This window comes from Lithobates pipiens, unplaced genomic scaffold (assembly GCF_037356315.1).
Source record: "Lithobates pipiens isolate NorthernLeopardFrog02 unplaced genomic scaffold, aLitPip1_a1.2 Scaffold_8, whole genome shotgun sequence".
In the NCBI taxonomy this organism is placed as follows: domain Eukaryota; kingdom Metazoa; phylum Chordata; class Amphibia; order Anura; family Ranidae; genus Lithobates; species Lithobates pipiens.
The window spans coordinates 287,629,896-287,654,521 of NW_027507903.1; the positions used below are offsets into that span (position 1 = coordinate 287,629,896).

Below are 24,626 nucleotides of genomic sequence, written 5' to 3' on the forward strand. Positions count from 1 at the left end.
ACAAGAACAGTGCTGAGGCGGTAAATCAGCTGAAGATCCCTCTCATCACCTCCTTTTTTCCCCTGGTGCCATAAGTGACTTATGCAGATAGAGGAATGAAGCAGCAGACAGAAATGATACTTGGTGTTCTTTAAAAGGAGTACAGACAAAGCTTGTTTGGCTGACGTCACAGAGCCAGTCCAGGCTCGGGCAAGATTGCGACAATGAAGTTGGGATCAGCCCACATGCAGATCTCTGCTTGGGAGCTGTGAGAACCGAGTGGTGATGTTTGATTGCTCAGATCTCAATGTTAGAGGCAGCGGGTGACAGATGCAGCATCGATTCAATGCTAGGTACAATTCTTAAACAATCCAAAATCCCATACGTCTCTCTTAACTGAGATGGGTACACACTATAGATGGACGTGCTTTGTTCATATTTCATGTTGCAGTTTGCATACTCCAGGTGCATTTTGAGTTTTTCAATAACACGTTTGTGATCCATTGAAGTCTATGGAACAAAAAAAAAAAAAAAAACAGAAAAAAAAAAAAAACAGAAAAAAAAAAAAAAGGCCCCGGCCTTTTCCAAAAAATACGCAGATATGAACATGTTCCATAGGAAACCATATTAAATGGACTGTAGTGCGTTTCTGAAAAACTAAAAATAAGCTAAAAAATGCATAGGTGTGAACCAGGCCTAAAACATGAGGTGACGGGAAATTACTTTAAAGTGAGGGAAATCTTGACTGTTACCAGAACTAGTATCCTTGTTGGAAGATTTCCCCTCTATTCCTGTTGTAGTGATGAACCAAAATATGGGATTTTCTTTTACTGATAACTGTAAACATGACAAATAGAGAGTGTAAATCTCTCCAAGTCCTCGTTCATACTGACTGCAGCTTTGAAATCGCACAATTTCAAAGCCACATCAGTGCGACTTCTATTTTGGTACGGCACTGCAAAGTCAGTGGTGCACTTTGGGGCGTCTGAATCACGACTTGCATTGACTTCTGTTAAAGAAGTTGTATGCACACTGTGATGAAGTCACGCAGGGATGTCGGCTTGGCTTCAAAGTTGCACAGCTTTGAAGCCGCTCTGGTGTAAGCCGGCACTTACAGACAGCAATAAACATCTGACAGGTGTTCTAATGCCGCGTACACACGAGCGGATTGTATGGCGTACTTAGTCCGTCATACAATCCGACGGACAGTCCGTCATACTTTCCACTGAACGGACTTGACCACACACGGATACCCAAACAGTCCGATGAAAGCTTGCGCGATGACGTGTACAGCACGTACGACGGGACTAGAAATAGGAAGTCCAATACACAGCAAAGCACCCTTCCGCCGTGTAAATCCTTTCTGGGCATGCGCCATTCTTAGTCCGTCGAACTAGCATACTGACGAGCGGATTGTCTGCTGAAACCAAAGTACGACGGACAGAATTTCAAAAAATCCGAAATTCTTAGTACGCCGGACTGCACGCTGAAAAAGTCAGCTGAAGCCCACACACGAGCGGACTGTCCGCTGAAATGTGTTTCGACGGACTAAGTACGCCATACAGTCCGCCCGTGTGTACGCGGCATAAGCCTTCTCCATTCTATCCAAAACTAAAAAAGTTTTTTACCTTTAGTTATACTTTAATGTTGATGATTTGTCAAAATAAACTTGGCGTTTTTCATGAGACTTGGACACATCGGAAAGAATTACAGTACATCAGAAAACCCTGATATGTTTGGGTAAAATGTATAAGAAAGGATGTATAGTAATGAAGCTGTTAAACAGCAGGAGCAAATCACCCTAATTTTACAATGAACATCTTTATTAAAACAACAATACTCTCCATTTTCTCAATTCATCTTGATTTTATTCCTTAATATATCTAGGCCAATAATTTGAAGGGAAACACATCATAGACATGTATAGAGAGCTCTTCATAGACACATAAAATGAATCTGAAATGCAGTCTGAAAAAGTGATCAATTTTACTGCCGTTTACGAATAGCCGAAAAGTCTTTATTAAATCAGTTGAACAGAACTATTACCAGTGCAGGGAAACCCCTTTTTCACGGAATGCCAGTAGGGCATCTAAAAAAATATAGACGCTTAGTCCAGATAGAGTACCCAACGTTTAGTCCATTATCTGCAATCTTTATTGACACTTCAATCTTCTAAAGCTGGATACACACCATACAACTTTTGTTATTCGATTTCCTTTTGTTTTACCTTCAACTATGTAGTGCAAGGGCCTGCCTGATTGCATACAAATTGAAAGTGTTTAGGTTTGACCTCATATTATATGGTTTTGGTAAATCTAAAGGAAAAAAAAAAATCCTAAAGAAAATTGTATAGTGTGTAGCCAGCTTTAGTCAGAGATTCCCAACCAATGTGAATCTATGCAGCATAATGCCAGGCTGGATCTGGCAGTCAGGAAAATATTCGGATAGGCAATGGAGATTATGCATAAACTGTATTTAATTGCAAATGGCACCATTTAGCTATTGTTTAAATATACAGATACTTATTCACCGTAGTGATTCTGTTAATAAGATTATTGTCATAAAAATGAATTGTGTATTATTGTGTATGTAGGTGTGTCACTATGCCACATAGGTTTGGAACCCCTGAAATGAGTTTTTACTATTTGCTGTTAAACTCCAGTAATTGTCTCAAATAACATTAAAAAGATACCTGCACTTTCTGTATGTTTTACACATCACTCACTGTTTTTTTTAGCAGATTTTTTTGACCTTCACTCATCCAACAACAGAAAATAAATAAATAAAAAAAATGACATTTCAAATATAAAAATAGGAAGTTACAATTACATTTACAATACTAGAATGATAACGCCGTCGCTGTAGAATGTGTAATAACTTTAGTTATTGAATTTTGAAAACAGATTAGTAATAACTTTAATAGAGGTCAGTGTGTGTGAACGAGCAGGTGGATTGCTTCACAAATGCCACCGGTATTTATTTTGCAGGTGAAAAACATTTTGCAAGTTGTCCAAAACGCACAGTGGAGGGAGCCATTTTATTGTAAGTAGTGCAGCAATTCAACAGACACAAGTCAACCAGTAAAGAGTTAATATTCATCAGGCAGGGATGACAGAACCTGTCTCAATTGCTTGAACAGATTTCCAGAATCCAACTGCAAACTTTCTTTCTGCTACCAATCTACCATGGATCAGTATAATATATCCTGCTGGGCACAAAAATGTTTAATGCAATTACCATCAGTAAGTGCTATATTGTTAAAAAAAAAAAATTCTATAACACCTTCCAAATAGTCTTCTCCCCAATTACTGGGTAGGAAAGGGTGTGTTGAATAAAAGAAATGTGTTTGGTTTTACCCGACTATAGCTTGAAGGTTATCCTGCATTATTCAATTTACTTCAAATGGATGCCCAAAGAGAGTTCCTCCCTTACGAAGGTGTTGACAGCTCAGGTTTTAGTCTGGAGAATGAAAGCTATTCTGCACCAAAAATTACCTAAGCCTACAGCATTAGAAGAACAAGGGCTAGAGCATCAAAACCCAAATAACAGTTTTAGCATGGCGCAAATGTGTCGCCAACTACTCCTTTAATTACTGGCTCACCCAAGTACAAAAGGTTTGACAGTTAATTAGATTCAGGCAATGTTAACTTTTTCAATTGCCGAAACCTGAATTGCACAGGTCAGTGGCAGATAAAGAGTTTCTAATCCTAATGAGGAACCTCTTGGGTTGGACAGTAGGGTCTAGGACAGTGCTTCTCCACTCCAGTCCTCAAGACGCCCCAACAGGTCATGTTTTCAGGCTTTCCATTATTTTGAACAGGTGATTTAATCAGTTTCACTGCCTTAGTAATTACCACAGCCGTTTCATCTGAGGGAAATACTGAAAATATGACCTGTAATGCCGCGTACACACGATCAAATTGTCCGGTGTACTTAGTCCGCCGAAATGCATTTCACTGGACAATTCGATCGTGTGTGGGCTTCAGCGGACTTTTCCAGCATAAAGTCTGGTGGATTTAGAAAGTATTTTTGCAGTCCAATCTTTCCGCTGGATTTGGGTTTCAGCGGACTAAGAATGACACATGCTCAGAAGCAAGTACGAAAAGGAAGCTATTGGCTACTGAACTTCCTTTTTCTAGTCCCGTCGTACGTGCTGTACGTCATCGCGCTAGCAAATGCCGGACTTTCTGTGTGTCCAAGTCCATTTGGTAGAAAGTCCGCCGGACTATCCGCTGCATTGTTTGCCAGACTAAGTACGCCGGACAATTCGCTCGTGTGTACGCGGCCTTAGGGCGCCTTGAGGACTGCAATTGACAAACACTGGTCTAGGACACTAAATTTCTGTTTGGGAAATAAAGCCAGCCATAGATGGTTCAAATCTGGCCTGGAACAGCAGAGACCCGCCAAGATTCGAACCATGTTTGGGCAGGCTTAATGTACTCAAGTTGATCAACTTGGGTACAACAAGCCTGTTGGATTTTACACGCGCTTATTGCTAGCGGCTATTCTGGCCGCTAGCAGTAATTGCTGTGTTGTCCTAGCGGGAATGGCACTCCCCACCGAGAGAGCACAATGGCTCTGCACGAGGGATTCCCCCGTCAACACTGACTGTGTTGATGGGAGAATGAAGTGATTTTCTTTCCTGAAACCTGTGGTGGTAGGAAAGAAAATCTCTCTGCCTAAGGTCAGTTTAAGATTAATAAAATGACAGCTCCAATGCAGTGTAGGTATTAGAACTACTAAATTGCTATATGCAATATCATGCTTTTTAATGGAGCAATCATGTATAAATGCCATTTATAGTCTATAGCTCCTTGGAGTGCCCTTCATACAAACCTAGAAGCTAGAGCAATTTTAGCCAAAAGTCTACTACTGTACAACCATGCTATGAAGCCACATTTCGGGTGCAACAGTTACTTGTGTCAAGCACAGGATAAGTGCAAAAAAATAGCAGGTTTGTGGCTCACTGGTTCATGTAATCTTCTTCACATCTCCAACAGAAAAAAAACCCTGCAGTGTCTAGAGTCCCTTAGCCGCAATCGCGTTCATTCAGTAGGGCAAAGAGCAATTTGCCAATTACTATAACCCAGGCAAACCAACTAGAATTATTTCTGGTCTACAATCTGACTGCTATGGTTTATGATGCTTTGTAATGCTTTTGATTATCTGCACTGGCAAACACTGGGCACAATTTAGGATCTATATTATTCTAACATTATGTCCAATGCATTTTAGGGTAATGGATCAATCAGGAGCATAGTAAAGTATTTTCAGAAGCTATGCCCCAACATTGTGTCAAGTGGCTCTATGGTATTTCGTCAAGCACTGTTAAACAGCCCAAAGATTATACAATTTTCTTTCCTTCCGTCATGGGCAGAAGGAAAGAAAATTGCTTGATTTCCTCCATCAACCCAGTCGGTGTTGATGGAGGAATCTCTCCTGCAGTGCTATTGTGTTCTGCCAGTGGGGAGCCTTCCCTGCCAGCAGAACACAGTGATCATTGCTGGCGGCTGGCTATAGCATGAAAAAAAAATAATCTGACAGGCTGGTTGTACTGAAGTCAATCGATGGATCGCCTTCAGTACAACCAGCTTGCCCATAGATGGATCAAATCTCGGCTTGATCTTTCTATTGTTTACCTTAGAGAACCACGATCATAAGGTTTTATTAAAGACAAACTGAGTTCAAAAACATACGCATGAGAAACCCTCACCTGAATTTTTAACAGTGTTAAACCAGCAGCTGTTTACTATAAACCAACCTTTTTGCACATGTACAAGCAGGACTCCTTCCTCTGTGTTGTTAGTGAATGTAAAATCCAATAACTTAGAAAAAAATAGCGGTCTCCACTGTGTTCCGGCAACAATTTCACTGCTTCAAATGGTTTGTCAATCAACATTTAAGATATTGAAAGAGAAATGTTTCAAGAGAGAAGCAGTGCCACACTGCAAAGCAAACCACAACTGGACAGGTATTGGAGTAGATGGCATCACAGTTTCTGTTTAATGTAAACCTGAAGGAAAAATAAAATAAAAAATAGCACACAGGCTTGCAGATGTGGGGGTCTGCACATAAAATCACAGTACTATACAGCAATTCAACTCCTTAAAAAGAGATGTATGGATTTCAAACAAGGCATTGAATAAGAGAATTCAAAAAGGTAATATGGACAACAGGGAAATGGGCATGACCTGATTAACAGTGAAATGCTTACAAAAAAAGCCATTATTTGGGATACATCCAAGAAAATTTAGAATTGACACATTCATTACAGCTTTCAATCCCACCCACTGCTGGTTAAGGAAGCACTCCAATTCAGCATAATAAAATGGTTTATGGGCTGTTACGGCTTTTGTGGTATATGCTTCCATAAGGCTCCATGCAGTGTGGCTTAAAAATGTTGCCTCTACAGGAGTTTTGTGTTATGCCTGTAGAAGCAGCTCAATGTTATCCTATGTGTGCATGCACATTAGGATGATTACAGGTGTATTTGGAGCTCAATGTAAAGAGGCAGGAAAAAAAAAAACATCTGGTTTGAGTTTCTGATTGGAGCTTACTGGCAGAAAAAAAACATAAAACTCTCCTAAACTCGTCTAAACATTGTACAAAAAATGCTCCCAAGAGAACAGATATTTTTTTAAGCCGAGTGTGCATGGAGCCTTAAGGACTAGAATACCCAAACCAGAAATAGCTTTTATGTAGAAGAGCCGCTGGTAACCTTCATAAATGTGTAATAAAAAAAAGAAAAAAAAATTCATTCAAACTGTGCACGGTACATGTGATGGTCAGCCAGATGGAGGGGAAAAAAAAAAAAAGTGGCTAGGAGGAAGCAAGCAAATCTTTCACCAATATTCTGTGTCAGAAATGTGCCTATCTGCGGCCATCCAAACTATGGGCAAAAATCGGTCCTCACCTTAAACCCAAATTACACAGAGTTCTCGTAGCCCAACATACAATAGTATCAAGCCATGTTTATGTAAACCCATCATCTTTTTTTTTTTTACTGGCCACTTAAGATCCAGAAGCTACAAGAGACAACTCCTGCTCAGGATATTTAGGATCAGGTCTAACCAATTCCAGTGTTAGCAGTTACTTAGTTCACTAAAACAATTTCATTTAAATTTAAAGGGTTAGTTCCCCTTTAATGGCCATTTTCCAAAAAATCCTTTATACATTTCAGAATCCCTAGCACATTAAAGCGGAGCTCCACCCAAAAGGGGAAGTTCAGCTTTAAGGCCTCCTCCCCGGTTCCCATTTGTGAAACTGAGCTCTTGGAGAAAAGGGGGGGGGGGGGGGTTTACACTATTTTGACAGGTACCCACTCCCGGTCACCTTTGGAAAAGAGAACTTCATCTTCCGATTGCCTAAGTCTTCTGGGACACATGAGAGGTCCTAGAAGACTTCTGGGTCAGTCACAGACTGCAGTGCCGCTTGTGCATGTGCAGCGAGCACCCGGCTGTGAAACTGCAAGCTGTCACAGCCAGGGGCCCATAGTAAAGATGGCGGAGCCGAGGGAGGACACAGAGTGAAACTGGCAGGGGTGAGTGCACCCCTGGATCATGAGACAGGCAAGAAGCTGTTAATTAGAGGTCAGCAGGTACACTTTTTGTAGCTGCTGACTTTTAATAAACACAAAAATGGCTTGAGCTCTGCTTTAACTACCACTCCTCAGTTGTTTACATTTCGCAAAGGTTGAATAAAGACACCAGCCCATCAAGATTTGCCATCCAAGCTAATTTTGACATACATTAAAAATCAGCCTTTTTTTGCTAGAAAATTACATAAGACCCACAAATATTATATATTTTTTGAAAGCTGAGGCCCTGGAGAATAAAATGGTGATTGTTGCAATAGCTATTTATCAAATGCAGTTTTTAGGGAAAAAAAAAAATCTGTGCATTTGGGATTTTTTATAATGGCCATTAAATGTTAAACTAAGCTTTAAAACAAAACAAAAAAAATATATATATAAAAAAAAAAATTATGCGCGTGTGTATATACATATACACACACAATTTTTTTTACCATCACTCTGGGTTGGTCACACAATGGAAAATATTTATATGAAAATATTAAACAAATTTATAAGGGCAGAAGATGAGGGCACAAATAGAAGTTGCATCCACAAGATGCAAATCTGTTCCACTACTTTCCCTTACTGCTCTCCTGTTGCTGTGTGTTTCAGCACATTGTGCAACATAAGGCTAACGCAAAATTCTGAAAAGAGAGGAGGCAGCAGAAACACAGAATTGGAGAGACTACCAGGGCAACTCTAGAAGCTTAAGGTGTGCAACCACACACACACACACACACACTGAACTGAGGACAAAGAAATATGGAGTGGTTGCCCGTTTATACCAGACTCCAGGTTTCATTAATTTCTCCATACAGGTAAAAGACTAAGCCTGAAAATTTGCATGTGAATCACATGAACCCAAAAATAAAGAATCCTTGAAGAGCAACAGCATATGCACAGTTAATACATGTTTATTACCTCCACTCCAGCCTATTCATTGGACAGTGAACCAGCACCTTCTGCCTAAAAGCAGGGAGCAGAAACAGATTCTCACAGCAACAACACACAGCATGGCCCTGCCAGCTGTCAAAATACCAGAACAGTGTGCATCTGGTTGCATGCAAGCATCGTTCAGGCAACAATTTTTCTTCGATTTTCAATTTTTCAGCTGAGGGATGTCAGGCAGGAGGTGGTACGAGAGAGCCACCCACTGAGCGTATTTTGCCCCCCTTTCAGGAGAAACCTGCCAAAAGTTCCTCCTTGTATGGCCAGCTTTAGCAATTTGCCTGGTGATAAAGTTTAAAAGGGCTTTTTACTTTTTTGAAAACCTGTCCAAATCACTCCCTTAAAAAAACAGTAAGGCCTCTTTCACACAGACAATCCGTTCAGGTCCACCTGTCAGTTTTTTAGGCGGACCTGAACGGACGCTCCATAGACCTCTATGGAGTGACATGTCAGCTGACATCCGACCCGCTCCAATCTGAAAAAGTGCGGAGGAGGAAAACCCTACTTTTCCATCCATCTGCGGATCGGATGAAAACGGATTCTATGGTCCGTCTTCATCCAATCCCCCATAGGGGAGAACAGCACTCCGACAGGTCCATCCCTGCAGTGTGAATAGATAGACCTGTCATCTGCCTGCTCATCGGGGATCGACAGAGCGATCCCCCGCTGAGCAGAGCGGAGCCCGTACACGTCCATGTGAAGGAGCCATAATGCCACGTACACACGAGCGGAATGTCTGACAGAAGCTTTTCATCGTATATTCCGATCTCGTGTATGCCTCATCTGACTTTTTTCAAAAATTCTGCTGGACCTAGAAATACAACATGTTCTAAATATTTTCGATGGAACAAATTCCTATCGGGAAAACCGCTCGTCAGTATCCTGTTCCGAAGGACCAAAAACGACGCATGCTCTGAAGTACGAGACGGCAGCTATTGGCTACTGGCTATTGAACTTCCTTTTTCTAGTCCAGTTGTATGTCACTGTGTTCTTGACGGTCGGACTTATACAACCGGTCGTCTGTACAGGGCATAAGAATTTGTTGTCTTAGCACGGTCAAGACGTTTAACAGCAATTACTCAAAGTGCAACACATCTGTGACTTGGAAATTTACTTCTTTTCAATGAGGACTGTGAAAAGCGAGGCCAAGGTCAAGCTACGCTGCTCCAATGGAAGGTGTTTGCATCAGAAACCTCATGATATTCTAAATTAGACGACTTGGGAACATAAAGAGGCAGGATGTACAGAGGCTGCTCAAAAAGAGGTCGACTTGAGTACAGGTGGCACTTTTGACCGCCAAACTAAAACCTCTCTTTACTACCATTTTTAACCTACAAATCAGCACAGAACCTTTGATTTCTCTCTCCAACACCCCCAATCTAAATGAGCACTGAATACATAGCCACGCCACTAAATACATAGGGGCCCTTAGGCTACATTATCACGGCAGTTTAGTTGCAGCAAACGGTGGAAATTGCAAGAATCAGCCATTCCCGCCAGGAAAACACATTTGATCAACTTTGGTACATTCAGTCTTCCCCTACGTGGTTTTAATCTCGCCCGTACATGGTTCTAATCTCGCCCCTGGTTCCTGCTGAACTGGCAGAGATTCTATGGCTGGCTTAAAGGGGTTGTACAGATTTATTTATTTTTTAAATAACAAACATGTCATACTTACCTCCACTGTGCAGTTCGTTTTGCACAGAGTGGCCCCAATCCTCGTCTTCTGGGGTCCCTCGGCGGCTGTCTCAGCTCCCCCCAAGGGCTAACCCCCCTGGGAAGTGCTCTCCCAAGGTGGTTAGCTTGCGGGCGCATGCCCATGTGACAGTCGGCGGCTATAGCCGCCAAGTGTATCACTCTGCCCTGCACCATGGGGCGCTGCATCATTGATCTGATTGACATCAGCGGAAGCCAACGGCTGCGCTGCTATGATTCAGGGCTCAGGTAAGTAAAATGGGGGCTCGGGGGGGCCGGAGAGTGCAATGTTTTTTCACCTTTGTGTTTTTTCACCTTAATCCATCCTATGCATTAAGGTGAAAAAACACAAAGCTTTACAACCCCTTTAAGCTACTGTGTTAAGGTACCTGTAGGGCTTTGTAGTGCTTTGATCTAAGATGCATTACCAGCCGCTATAGCATTGGGCAACACAAAAGCTAGAAATCTATAATTTACTGGATCAAATATATGACATCAGTAGGCTTTTCTCCAATAGAAATGAATTTGGGAAATTAGGGCTAGAAAAACATGCTTATTAAAATACGGTAAATTAGTGATATTATTGACAAATTAGAAAGAAAAAGATATACTGATTGTCTCAAATATCACTTTTACCCTTCTTATTAAAGCAGTAAGCTCTTAAAAGACTCAATGACAGGGTGCTTATTACTGGTGCCATCACATATCCCTGCAATACTGCTACGTTTATACTGAACGGAAAACGCTGTTTCCTCATTACATAATGACTCATGGTAAAGGTGCTGCACTTTTGGCATTCAAAGACAACGCAATACAATATAAATATGGAAATAGAGCTTTCCACTCAATGTGTTGATAAATGGTTTGGTGTTTTTTGCAAACTTTGAGGGCTTTTGCTGTGGTAAAAAAAACTTTACAAATCCACTAAGGTGATGGCTGGACAGAAACTGAAAAGTCCCAGTCTCCTTTACTTACTGCATTCTCAATACCCATCTTCAAATAAAGTGCTTGTCATAAGCAAAATTTCTTTGGGAGGTCAACAAATGATTACATTTTAAATGTTAATATGATTGCTATTAAAAAGCTCCATTTGAGTAATATTTTACAAAGTGCTGTTCACACACGCACACTAGGAATGATTGTCACTCATAAGCTCAAGAAGCTTGGAGACTATTCTAAACCGTGTGGGAATTCCACAAGACCCTTTAATGACTGAATTGTATGTAACCTCAAAATGTATTATTTATTCTACGTGTCTGTGTCCATGTGGATCTTAAAGTGGTTGTAAACCCACGAAAAAACAAAACAAAAAAAAACAAAAAAAACAAGAAACCTGAAAGACAAAGGCATAATGAGCTTGTATGCATAGCATACAAGCTCATTATGAATTACTTTCCTTAGATCGAAGCCCCCACAGCATCCTCATATACCACTCTGGCCAGCGACATCGCTCCCGGAGTTACTTCCGGGTATCGCGGGCTCCGACGCGGTGGTTGGCCAGAGCCACCGGTAACGGCACACTCACTGAAGCAACGGCACATGCAGATACAGGGGATATCTCCTAAACCGTGCAGGTTTAGGAGATATCTGGGGTAGCTACAGGTAAGCCTTATAGGGTTTACAACCACTTTAATACATGTAATCTATATGTTCTTTTCCTGGTGATCCTGCCAGTCACCCTTTTCCTTTTCTATTCTGACCATGCAGGGCACAGCAGCAGATCCCTGCTGGTTTGGTCAGTTTGAGTCTCAGCTTTTAATTCATGGAAATACAGAATGCTGCACCAGTATTTTTTGTAGTCGGTTTAGCTGCTTTGCTCCTTGCCCTGATTGGTTGACAGCTGCTCCCAGCACGAGCCTTACTGGCAAACTGCACCTGCTCAAAGCCAGTAGAGAAGTGCAGTTGGCTGTCTGTGACATCATGCCCTCCTCCCTAATGCGGGAGAGTATCTCAAAGTAGGCTGTGCGGTCTATGACCACTAAGTAAACCCTCATATAAAAAAGGTAAAACATTTACATTTGAAATGACTAAATACGAATATGGAAACTAAATAATATTTCCCGTTTTACAATGCATTTTGATGTAGTGCATTCACATATATTTTAAATATGAGCAAATAATGTAAACCGTAAGATGATTATTTTTTAAAGTAGAAAAAAATAGCTCTGGATCTGCAACTGGGCAAGTTTAAAAAATATCACAAGGCATTGCACCCAAGAAGAATAATGGCCACATACATGTCCACCAAGACGTATAATGGCCACATACACGTCCACAAGGAGATATAATGGCCACATACGCATCCATTTTATGTGTAACTGCAAACACAGGCTGATTCCCGTCCTTTGCCAGAATATACAATACTTACTGTACAATACATTGTATATAGCAGCATACTATATACCAACAACATTCAAGGAGGACATGACACCTTGACTACTTCCTTCATTGAAAGGTTATGAGACACTGTTGGGGGGGGGGGCTCATGAACACTAAAGAATAATACAATCATTCATACATCCACGTCCTGCAAAACTCATACCTGAGAAGGTAATGGGATGGTGAAACCCAGGAGGGATTGTGCATGCAGAAAAGAAAAAAAAACAACACCTGTCTGAGGTAATGGCATGGCCATGTAATGACTAGGATGGCAGTGCAGGCAACATAGGTTTAGGGTGAACTGGAAGCTTCCTTTTAACTGGCCAGCAATGTTAAAGAACAAATTCATTACAGCTTCTAGAACATTTGCCACAGGCAAACATCAATAAAATAACATAAAAAACCCAAAAGTTTTTAAAATAAAATAAAAAACACCACACACATACAACAATTGGAAACATTTGTTCTGTTGTCAGCCTTCTTCATGATGAATTGGAGAGCAAAAGAAAGTGTTCTGAACGGAACACACGGGATTGGGCTTCCTTGGTGTGAAGCTCTAAACTCATGTCTTGGGGATTTCATTTGAAAACAAGGCCTGAGCCTTTGTGCACAACCAGATTTGCCATCTTGTTGGTTTGCTTTTTTTTTTTTTTTTCCAACAGTCAGTTAAGCATGAAGAATTAATCACACACCTATATGTGCATGTGATCCCCTCAGGGCAGTGCAGAACATCCTTCCAAAAGCCATCTGTAAAAAAATAAAGCAATCCCACAGCACCCTTTATGTGAAGTTTGTAACTCGGTAATGGGAGATCCCAATTCCAGCTGTATTACTGGGAATGGAGAAGTGTAGTTGGGGGTCCAGATGACCCAGCCCCAGGCTTCTCCTTTAGAAAAAAAAAAAAAAAGGACAAAGCTTTTTGCTCACTCTCTTTTGCCCTACACCCCCACACAATATCTATCAGTCATGAAGTTTAGAATGTTTGTGGAATGCTCCTGGTGCAAGTCTCCTGATGGTGCCTGGCAGCCTTACACTCTCACCAATATGTCCACCTTACAATAACTCCATTTGAAGTATGATGTTTCCTGAGAGTGTTAATTCTCTTCAATTAGATTTAAATCCAGGTCCGCAAAATCGTGCTGGAAGAGCATTGCCTGGGAGCAGGAGGAGTGATCCCTCCTACCAATATCTTCTTCACTAAGTGCCAGTGTGCAAGTGGTGACAGGACTTTCAGAAGTGCAAGGAGACTCCCCATGGCAAGCCATAAAAGGAGATGGGCTGCCTTCATCCGAGTTGTCCAAGAAACACATAGCACCAGCATTCTGAAAAAAATAAAAACCGCTGTTAATATTCAGACATTTTAAGGAAGGCCTCTGCCCAACACTACTTACATGGCCAGGCGGCTCTACAGTACAAGAATCTCTACATGGTGAAACACAAGAGAAAAAAAAAGTTATAACCACTTCAGCTTTGAAAGTTTTACCCCCCCCTCCATGGCCATTTTTTGTGATACAGCGTTACTTTAACTGACAATTGCACTATGCTGTACCCACATAAAATGTGTCCTTTTTTTCCTACAAATAGAGCTTTCTTTTGGTGGTATTTGATCACCTCTGTGATTTTTATCTTTTGCACTATAAACAAAAAAGACTGACAATTTAAAACAAAATAAAAAAAGGTTTTACTTTTTGCTATAAAACATATCCAATTAAAAAAAAAAAATAATAATTTCGCCATCAATTTAGGCCAATATGTATTCTACTACATATTTTTGGTAACAAAACAATAATCCCAATAAGCGTATATTGGTACGATTGGTTTTCACAAAAGTTATAGCGTCTTCAAACTATGGGATATGTTTATGGAATTTTTATTTATTTTTTACTAGTAATGACAGCGATCAGCGATTTATAGTGGGACTGCAATGTTGGGGCGGAAAAATTGGGATACTGACACTTTTTTTTTTTTAGGGACCAGTGACACTAATGACACTGGCTGAGAAGGGGGTTAACATCAGGGGCAATCAAAGGGTTTAATGTGTGCCTAACATGTGTTAGGCCTCGTACACACGGTTTGAAAGGGCGTATGCGCAGGATTTTGTCTAGCATGCAAATTGTCGTTTGACAAACAGGAACGTAGTGATGTACTATGATGGTATAAAGAGGAAGTTAATTTCTCAAGCGCCACCCTTTGGGTCCCTTCTGCTAATTTCGTGTTAGTAGAAGTTTGGTGAGCGTTGATTCGCAATTTTCAGATTGTACAAAACAAATGCCTTTTAAAACACGTTTGGCATAACTACATCAGTATCCCCAGCAAAGCAGCTTCATTATTATCCCATTAAAGATCATGAGAATGTGTGCTGCATTTTGACATTTCATCAATTGCCGCATCACGATCGTTAATTCTAGATTACGAATGGTAGTTTACAAGACCAAACTTTTCCCAGTCGTTCCTTTATTCCAAGCATTCGTGTTTGTACTTTTGACTTGTGTGACAATTTCTGTACTGACCATCTGAAAATCAGATGTTGAGTTCACATCGGACAAAAATTTTATAGCCTGCACATCCAGCTTTTGTCTGACGAAAAAGTCAAATGTCTGTCGAATGCACCGTACTAACGATCTGAAAATTCGCAGACAGCTCATCTTATGAATTTTCCTTTCCAGTACGAGGCCTAACTGTGTACACCGTGTGCTGTTTCCACTAAGCAATGTGCTGTTTTTTTTTTTTTTTCAGCACAGCACATAGCTGCTGTCAGAAGAAAGCCCTGTGTTTGGTTCACCTACATAGGGCTCTGTTAAGATATGTTGAGCCGATCAGTGGGTTCCGGTGATCCATAAACGCCCGACATCTGCTGTGTGGCTGGTGCTGCAGCCAATCGCAGCACACATCGGGTGGCAGGGAAGCTCCCTACTGCGGTGCACGATTTACATACAGGTACAACTGGTGATAAAACCATAGTCTGCAGTGGGTGACATCGGGAATACAACAATCCTGGAGAGGTCAGATTCTTCACCGGCAAGACTCATGGCAACAAATTTTAATTTTTGTTTCTGTAAACAGCAATTATGATATAATAGGAGCCAGCACACAATGTAGTAATGAGAAAGGGCATGCACACATTGCCAGGTATGGTACAGCCGCTACTAACATACTAGCAAGTTAATCTAGAAAAAGGAGCTTTTTCAGCAATTTTTTTTTTGTTAGATCGATAGAGCCAATAGGGTTGATATATTAAAGAAGTAGAGCATGTTCATGTTGCATTGGAATTACTTACAGTAACTTACAGTGAATGACGTGATAAATACATTTTGCAAAAAATACCCAATCATGTGCAAGAAAACAAATGGATTTTTGCTTGCTCACGATTGGCTGATCAACAGAGCTTTTTCTTATGCACCAAGCTAAGAAAAAAAAAAAAAAAAGTACAGTTCATTTTTTTTTTTTTAATGTCAACAGCCTATACTGCTTTAGTAAATCAACCCCAATGTTTCATTGCTGTTTTTACCCCCTGCTGCAAGGATTTCTGCACACTTTCTGTCCATTTGAGACACAGATAAGTGCTGTGAGATGAAAGCCCCAATTACTCGCTCTGGAGCACTTTATCAATAGTCCCCTATGGGGAATCCAAATAAAGATGGTGACATACCCGAGGAGAAGGGGATCTTAGAGACCAAGGAAGATTAAAGTAGTATTAAATCCAAAAGCAAAACATTATATTGCAGTTTACTAATTCTTAGATGTAGTGGCTGCATTTGTTTTTTTATGTTTTTTTCTTTTATTTGTCATCTGTTGATCCAACCAGCAAGTCTGTTTTTCAAAAGAACAAGCTTTCCAACAGAGTTTATTAGTTACAGAGAAGAGAGAAACCATTTACCACTGACAGGGGTGCAAACAATAATCAGCTTTTATTTATCTAAAACATAGGTTAGATGGAGTTTGGCTTCAATTTGTTAGTGTATCTAAATCGACTAGTCCATCTAACACTCCCCTTCGCCCCCCAGACTGAAAATGCTTCTGTTTAAATGTGTCCCCTTCATTCAGAGGTGTTCCTTCCTCCAGTGGAGGCACTCTAATACAAGAGGTGTACTCTTGTCTGTAGCAGTAAAGTCAGACAATTCTATTTGCCATTGTGATTTTGAATACTATAAAGGTGTGGCACTGGAGTGGCTCAATATACTATAAAGAATACTACAGGATGTGTGTGACTAGCCAGATCATCAGGTGAAAACAGAGGTAGAAAAAAAGTCTAAAAAGCTAAATCAATGCAGCCACTACATCCAAGGATTGGTAAGCTGCAATATATTACATTTTTCGTTCTTTTGCAATTTACTGAAGTGTCCTTGAGGGTTACCAGAACAGGAAGTAAGTACATTACAACAGGTCTTTAACTATTATCAACCCCCCCCCCCCCCAAACTAAAAGTACCACCTTTTAAACTAGCGCTCGCCTAAAAGATTTAAATAATGATGAAAATGATGGTGATAATGATTATAACACCAATAAAATATAATGAAAAGCCTCCTTGGAGTCTTTACCTGGTTCATCTTGTAGAAATCCAGAGAAGGACGATGCCATCGTGTATCTTCCTCGTGCCTTCGTTTGATTCCACATTTCCTGGTGTCAAGATCACAGGGCTGTGACTGGCTACGAGGCAGACATTGCTGTCGTCGGACCAGCTCTGGCGTGGAAGGTGGGGAGCTGCTGGCTGAAGGAAGGAACCGTCCTGCATCCTTGAAGAGTACTGGTGACAGTGAAAAACGGCGCTGCAATGGAAAGCAACTTGGCCCTTCTGTGTTTTCCCAAAATATAGTGGTTGGGGAAAGGGTGTAGGGACCTGGTGACTCCCGGCACAAAGCCAGGCTGAAGAAGGGAGGGCTGTTGGCTTGGATGCATCGTAAAGAGGCACTGGGGTCATTTTGAAACCTGAGATTGGAGACCCCTTGGGATGGACTTTGAGTCTGCACCCCTAGTACTGCTCCAACCCCACCACTATTACATCTCCTCTTGACAGGAGTCCAAACTTTAGACCCACTGGGCCTCCAAATAGGCCGCCAGCGCGATAGGTCCTCTGGCACTGATAAAGAGCGGCAGTGTCTCTTCGTAGGGGGAGCTGGGGGAGCCGCAGAGTTGGATGCCTCAGGCTCTTGGGAAGGGCTCCTGCGGTTAGGCGAGTTCTCCCTGCTGAGGACTGGAAAGTGGAGACTCAGGCTTGAATGGTGATGGCAACCAAGTCGAACTCCATCTTCAAGTTCAATCCTTGGACAGTGACTAATAATCCCCCAGGAGCGTTCTTCTGCTTGAAAAAAAATAAATTGTAAAATAAATAATGTTAACACAGGCACTTATTGTAGGGGATATTCTTTACCAAGTTTAAAGTGGTACATCTAGCCAAAACTGATATTTGGAATAAAAGGCTGGAGTGTGATTCTATCCAGCATTATCTAGTCAAACTTCAGCAGCAAGAATATCACATAAAAAAAGCCCTATAAGAGGGTGCTAAGACTATAGAGTAATCTGATATACAAGACCGGAGGGTGAAGCCAACACATGAGTTAACTTGCCACCAAACCTGAAATATCAGTTTGTGATAGTTTTTTGAAAACATGGTTATCTTTTAAAGTAAATTATAAAAAAGAATGACTGTTACTCACCAACTCACGCTGAACAGCAAATAAAAAGCACATTGAGAGAAATTTATCAAAACTAGAAGAGAGTGAATCTGGAGCAGCAATGCATGGAAACCAAATGGTTTACCAACTTTCATTGTCAAACCCTAGATGAACAAGCTGAGGGTAGAAGCTGGTTGGTTGCCATGCTCAGCTGACCCAGATCCTGACAGCTCCAGTTTTGATAGAGTTCACTCATCATGTTTTTTTTTTTTTTTTTACAAAAGCACTCATCATGTTTAACCCCTTTCACACCAGAAATCTGTATATAAGAGGTTCACCATTACGATACGCCCCCAATTTAACATAACATGACTATGGTCAAAATGTAAAATTGTATATTCATTTCCACATTGTTTTATAATTTCTTCCAGCCTACTCCTATTAATCTGATCTTGAAGTCTAAAAAAGTTACTTATTGAAGGATCCCACACTTCCCTGAATTCTGTGACACATATGCACTATGCCCTGTGAATATGCATGGCTTGTGTCATATACTTAACAGAGCCTGCCTTTTAAACTACAGAGGTGCTGACAGCAAGGTATCATGGGCAATGTAGTCCTCAGATCCAACACTAAACCAAAAGAATGCGCAGCAAGATAGATGCAAAGCCTACAGGCCCCTCATGATAATACTGGTGCCAGGGTGGTGGTTAGTTTAGATGCCGCAAAGGCATTTGATTCGGTGGAGTGGGGTTACCTGTGGGAGTGCCTGCGCAGGTTTGGCTTAGGCCCTAGATTTGTGCGCTGGATCCAACTCCTCTATCAGGCCCCCACTGCCCGAATCCTGGTGAATGGTCAGATATCTAGCCCCTTCCCTCCATCACGTGGTACGCGTTAGGGTTGCCCTATCTCGCCCATGCTGTATGCGCTGGCTGTGGAGCCCCTGGCTATTGCCATCAGGGCACACCCGGAAATTCTGGGCCTCCGCATGGGACAACTGTCAGAGGTTATCCGCCTCTACGCAGATAACATTTTGCTATATTTAGAGGATGCTGGCCCTTCGCTAACAGCGGTTTTAGAACTGATCCAACACTGTGGTACTTTTTCGGGTCTCCGAATCAATTGGTCCAAATCCCAAATTCTCCACATGGATATTACTGCCCCCACAAAGACGCAGGCGCTGCTGCCCCTTGTGCACATGGATCGGATTAAGTATCTGGGAATACAATGCTCTTGCTCCATCCAATTTTTCCCCTTTTGAAGCGGAAGACCCAGGTCTGGTCCAGGTTCCCCCTTGGAGTCATGGGTCGTCTGGGCCTCGTAAAGATGATTCTCCTTCCCAAATTGCTTTACCTATTTTGGCATGCTCTGCTATACATCTCAGCCCATCTGTTTCGGAATATGGAATCGAGATCCTTAACGTTTATTTGGGGCTCCTCTAGACATAAGCTAGCCTGGCAGACACTCAAATGTCCAGCTCACCTGGGAGGCACTGCATTACCTGATCTGGCAACTTACTATTTGGCTTCCCAGCTCTCCCACCTTTATTACATCAATACACATGACAAACTGAGATACTCCACTTTGGTGTGTACAGTGGCCACAGATGTTGTGGCACATCCCTACCAGATGATATTTTGCAACCACCGAGGGCTCTCACGCTTGGGGACCAAACACAACATGCTCACACATCACAGCAGGGTTTGGCGTATTGCGCAGCTTAGGGTTACACGCACATACACCTTTGTGGGACAACCTTAGTCTACCAGAGCTGTTGAGTGTGCCGGACTATAAAGTGTGGATATTCAGGGGGATTATATACCTGTCTCAACTTTACGTGAACCATGGTATTAAGACGTTCCAGACACTTAAGGAGGAATATGACCTTCCTAATCATGCACTATTTTGCTACCTACAGGCCCGCCACGTGCTCCAGACTCAGTTTGGGGGTGCGCCCCCAGCTTTAGAATCTACGGCCCTAACAGACCTGGTTCTCGGCGATGATCCCCGGAAACTCATTTCTTTTATTTACATGCATCTCCTTACCCCCGGGGCCATGGCTCGCGCCTATCACCTTAAAGCAAAATGGGAGGCTGATCTCGGGAGGGTGGATGACAATCACTGGGGGGACATACTGGCAGTGTCTACGCAAGTATCTCCCAAATTGACCCATCTTTACATACTTCACCATTCATATGTCACCCCTAGTCGCCTATCTAAATACAGACCAGACTTTGATCCCGCATGCCCCAGAATTTGCAATGTTAACAGTAACTTCTACCATCTAATCTGGTCCTGCCCTCCTGTCCAGCGTTACTGGGCACAGGTTATCCAATTTCTACACGACCATATGGGTTCTCCCCTTACACTGTGTCCACGTCAGTGTGTCCTCGGCCTTCTCCCCCTTCCCGAGGAGGACAACTATTTCAGGATCTTCCTGCAGGAGACTCTTCACTGCTAGGGTGCAGATAGCTCAATTATGGCTCCGACCTGCCCCCCCTCCCAACGATCCAGCAGTGGAAGAGAGCTGTTAACCAAACTCTACCATATAAAAAAATAGTTTACTCCAACCGTGGATGCCCGGGAAAATTCCATGTAATTTGGGATAGGTGGCTGGAGAGCTCCCATAGCTGTGCGGGCTAGAATGGCTGGTTTATATGGAGAGGGCGGGCCCGGACTCCTTTATAATAGCCACCTGGGACTTGGGATCTCTGTAGACTATGTATTTATCCACTTCCTTATATGGTGAAACTATATCGAGTAAACTATGCACTTAAGCTTACTATGTCAGACGTGGAATGTATTTTTTCTCATGATGGTTGGTGCCTGTTGCACCGGTTCCTGATTGTGTATTCTTTTGTATTTCTTTACATGCTCAATAAACTTCACTTTGGTTAAAAAAAAAAAAAGAAAGATGCAAAGCACACAGAGAATGCAGGAAGTTGTAAAAAGAGATGGGTAGCAGCCAGGCAGCACTTACAACATGAAGGGTTTTTCAGGTTTATATTAAATTGGCAAAAACAACTATTATTTGTTTTGCTATTACAATGTCAATATTCTAAAATCAAAGTGAATGCTGTGACTAGACATATTTTAAGTGGCCGCTAGCTCTCATTCCTTACTGTTACTGACACTTTGGGTCTCTACTGACAATCAAGAGTGGTTCCAGATCACTATGTCAACTATGACAAAGTTATCACATGTAGGCTGGAAGAGGCTTCTTGGGCAGAAAAAAGAAAAAAAAACACCCACACACATGAAAGCCTCCAGCCTGCAGATAAGCACTGCCACCTTCAAGCTGCAGTGTTCCAACTAAAGTACCACACTTCATACTGTCATCATCAGATTACAAAAAAATAAAAAATTAAATATTTAAAAAATGCATTTGCTAGCCTATAATAAAGAAAAATGTAGGTAATAAGCCAACGGATGCATGCTACCAAATTTGGCCTTGGCAACTAGGCACCAATGACATTCAGGCTTTTTTTAGGAATACTTACACTTTAGGACAGCAGCATTGTCAATCTGGGAAGAGGGTAGTGTTAAACGCACTAGCAGATTTAGAAAGGCTTAAAATGTCTGTAAAGGCTGAAAGTTGTCTATGCATGAAGGTAAAATCAAATCTGTGTGCATCATCCCCTTGAGCCCCCTGATACTTACCTGAGCCCCATCTCGATCCAGCGATGTACACGACAGCAGCAGCTCTACTGGGTCTCTCTTCCTTCTCACTGCCTGAGACACAGCAGCGGGAGCCATTGGCTCCCTCTTCTGTCAATCACAGCCAGTGAAGAGAAAGTAGGGGACAGGTCTAAATTGCACTGTGTGCCTTATGAACCTTATGAACACACAGAGGCAGCTTAGAACGAGCACGCACGACTGCCCTCATAGCAAGTGGCACTCAGCACGGGGGAGGGGCCAGGAGCACCAGCGAGGGACCTGAGAAGAGGAGGATGGGGGCTGCTCTATGCAAGACCATTGTACAGAGCAGGTACAGTGCCTTGAAAAAGTATTCATACCCCTTGAAATTTTCCACATTTTGTCATGTTACAATCAAACACGTAAATGTATTTTATTGGGATTTTGTGTGAACAACCAACGCAAAGTGGCACATAATTGTGAAGTGGAAGGAAAATGATAAAATGGTTTTCACATTTTATTTTTTTACAAATAAATATCTGAAAAGTGTGTTGTGCATTTGTATTCAGCCCTCTTTACTCTGATACCCCTAACTAAAATCTAGTGGAAACAATTGTCTTCAGAAATCACCTAATTGGTAAATAGAGTCCACCTGTGTGTAATTTAATCTCAGTAGAAATACAGCTGTCTTGTGAAGCCCTCAGAGGTTTGTTAGAGAACCTTAATGAACAAACAGCATCATGAAGGCCATGGAACACACCAGACATGTCAAAGATAAAGTTATGGAGACGTTTAAAGCAGGGTTAGGTTATAAAAAAGTATCCCAAGCTGTGAACATCTCACAGAGCACTGTTCAATCCATCATCCGAAAATGAAGAGTATGGCACAACTGCACATCTACCAAGACATGGCCGTCCACCTAAACTGACAGGCCGGGTAAGGAGAGCATTAAATCAGAGAAGCAGCCAAGAGGCCCATGGTAACTCTGGAGGAGCTGCAGAGATCAACAGCTCAGGTGGGAGAATCTGTCCACAGGGCAACTATTAGTTGTGCACTCCAAAAATCTGGCCTTTATGGAAAAGTGGCAAGAAGAAAGCCACTGTGGAAAGAAAGCCATAATAAGTCCCATTTGCAGTTTGTTAGAAGCCATGTGGGGGACACAGCAAACATGTGTAAAAAGGTGCTCCGGTCAGATGAGACCAAAATTGAACCATTTGCCCTAAAAATAAAATGCTATGTGTGGCAAAAAGTGAACCCTGCACATCACCCTGAACACACCATCCCCACCGTGAAACATGGTGGTGGCAGAATCTTGTTGTGAGAATGCTTTTCTTCAGCAGGGACAGGGAAGCTGGTCAGAGTTGATTTGAAGACCAAATCTTAGAAGAAAACCTGGTAAAAGTCTGCAAAAGACTTGACTGGGGTGGAGGTTCACCTTCTAGCAGGACGACCCTAAACATACTGCCAGAGCTACAATGAATGGTTTAGATCAGGCATGTCCAAAGTCCAGCCCACGGTCCGGTTTTGAATGGCCCGCCTGGTGTGCCGCGGGATGAGGGCCGTCAGATGAGCCCAATCCAGACACTGTGAAAAGCTCCGTCAGCTTCAAAAGTGAAAGTAAAGTGCAGGAAGTGTGCTGTGCTCTCTGCTTCCCCCTACAGTGCAGTACCCAGCTGAATGAGGAAGTTGTAAAAGGTAGAGTACTGTGCTACAAGCTAGATTCGTTTTAAAAGGGCTGCATGTATGTGTATGCATGTGTCTGTATGTGCGTGCATGTGTCTTTATGTATGTGTGGCCATGTGTCTGTATGTATGTGCTTGTGTATGTTTGTGCATCTGTCTGTCTGTATGTATGTATGTATGCGCATGTGTTTTTATGTTACTTTTTAATCCAGACCCCCCCCCATTCTTGTATCATCAGAACTGCTTTTGTAGGGCTTGTGTGTGTGATAGCAGCCAGGACTGCTGCTCTTCTGAAAAGCAATCCATCTACAGATCGCTTTTAAGAGGCATTTGAAAGGCGGTAAAGAGGCATTATGTTGCCTCCTCACCACCTGTTTTAAGCCCGTAAATGCAGCATCACTATACCGCAACTGCAATCCACACAATTGTGGGGTAGTTGCAGTGCAGGCCCACTCACCCTGGGTATACCTCCAGCTGCAGCCACAGCATGTGTACACCCCCAGCTGCTCCCTCTGCAGCTAGAGGGAGAGAAGTTGGGGATGGTAAAAACAGCTTAACCATGTGGTTTTACTGCCCCTCCAACAAGCCCTTGGTTCACATCTGTGTGGCTGCGTGTAGGGAAGCCCATTCATTTCAATGGGCTTCCCTACTCCCAAAAATGCAGGGAAAGAATTTTTTTTTTAAATTGCACTGCACCAAAAGCACCCCACGTTTTCCATTGTGTGGGGTACCATTAAGAATTAACAGTACCCCTAAAGAGCAGAGCATTCGTCTGTGTGTCAGGAACGAGCGCGACAAAGGCAAGAGAATTCTTGTTGGGCCATGTATTAGTGCTCCAACGATTTTAATGGTTCAAAGAATGTCAGGCAAAATGGTCAGCCCTCACACATGTTCACTTCATCAAATCTGGCCCTCTATGAAAAAAGTTTGGATACCCCTGGTTTAGATCAAAGCATATTCATGTGTTAGAATGGCTCAAAGTCCAGAGCCAAATCCAATTGAGAATCTGTGGCAAGACTTGAAAATTGCTGTTCACAGATCTCCATCCAATCTGACAGAGCTTGAGCGATTTTGCAAAGAAGAATAGGCAACGTCACTCTCTAGAAAAGCTGGTAGATATAT

The 24,626-nt window shown here is 42.1% G+C and overlaps 1 protein-coding gene across 6 annotated transcripts in view; it reads right to left on the minus strand.

Moving 5' to 3' along the window:
* Window positions 1-1,825: 1,825 nt before the first annotated feature.
* The window catches only part of FAM53C (family with sequence similarity 53 member C), a 77,484-nt gene continuing 54,683 nt past the window's right edge, over window positions 1,826-24,626 (minus strand). For 5 of the 6 annotated variants that reach the window (XM_077472337.1, XM_077472336.1, XM_077472335.1 and 2 more), the window contains 2 exons: window positions 17,113-17,873; window positions 1,826-13,896 (listed from right to left, as the gene is read on the minus strand). In XM_077472337.1, coding sequence (XP_077328463.1) covers window positions 13,669-13,896; window positions 17,113-17,873 — 989 coding nt within the window. In that variant the 3' untranslated portion in view covers window positions 1,826-13,668. The remainder of the gene's footprint in view (window positions 13,897-17,112; window positions 17,874-24,626) is intronic. The other variant, XM_077472333.1, reaches the window with a different exon arrangement.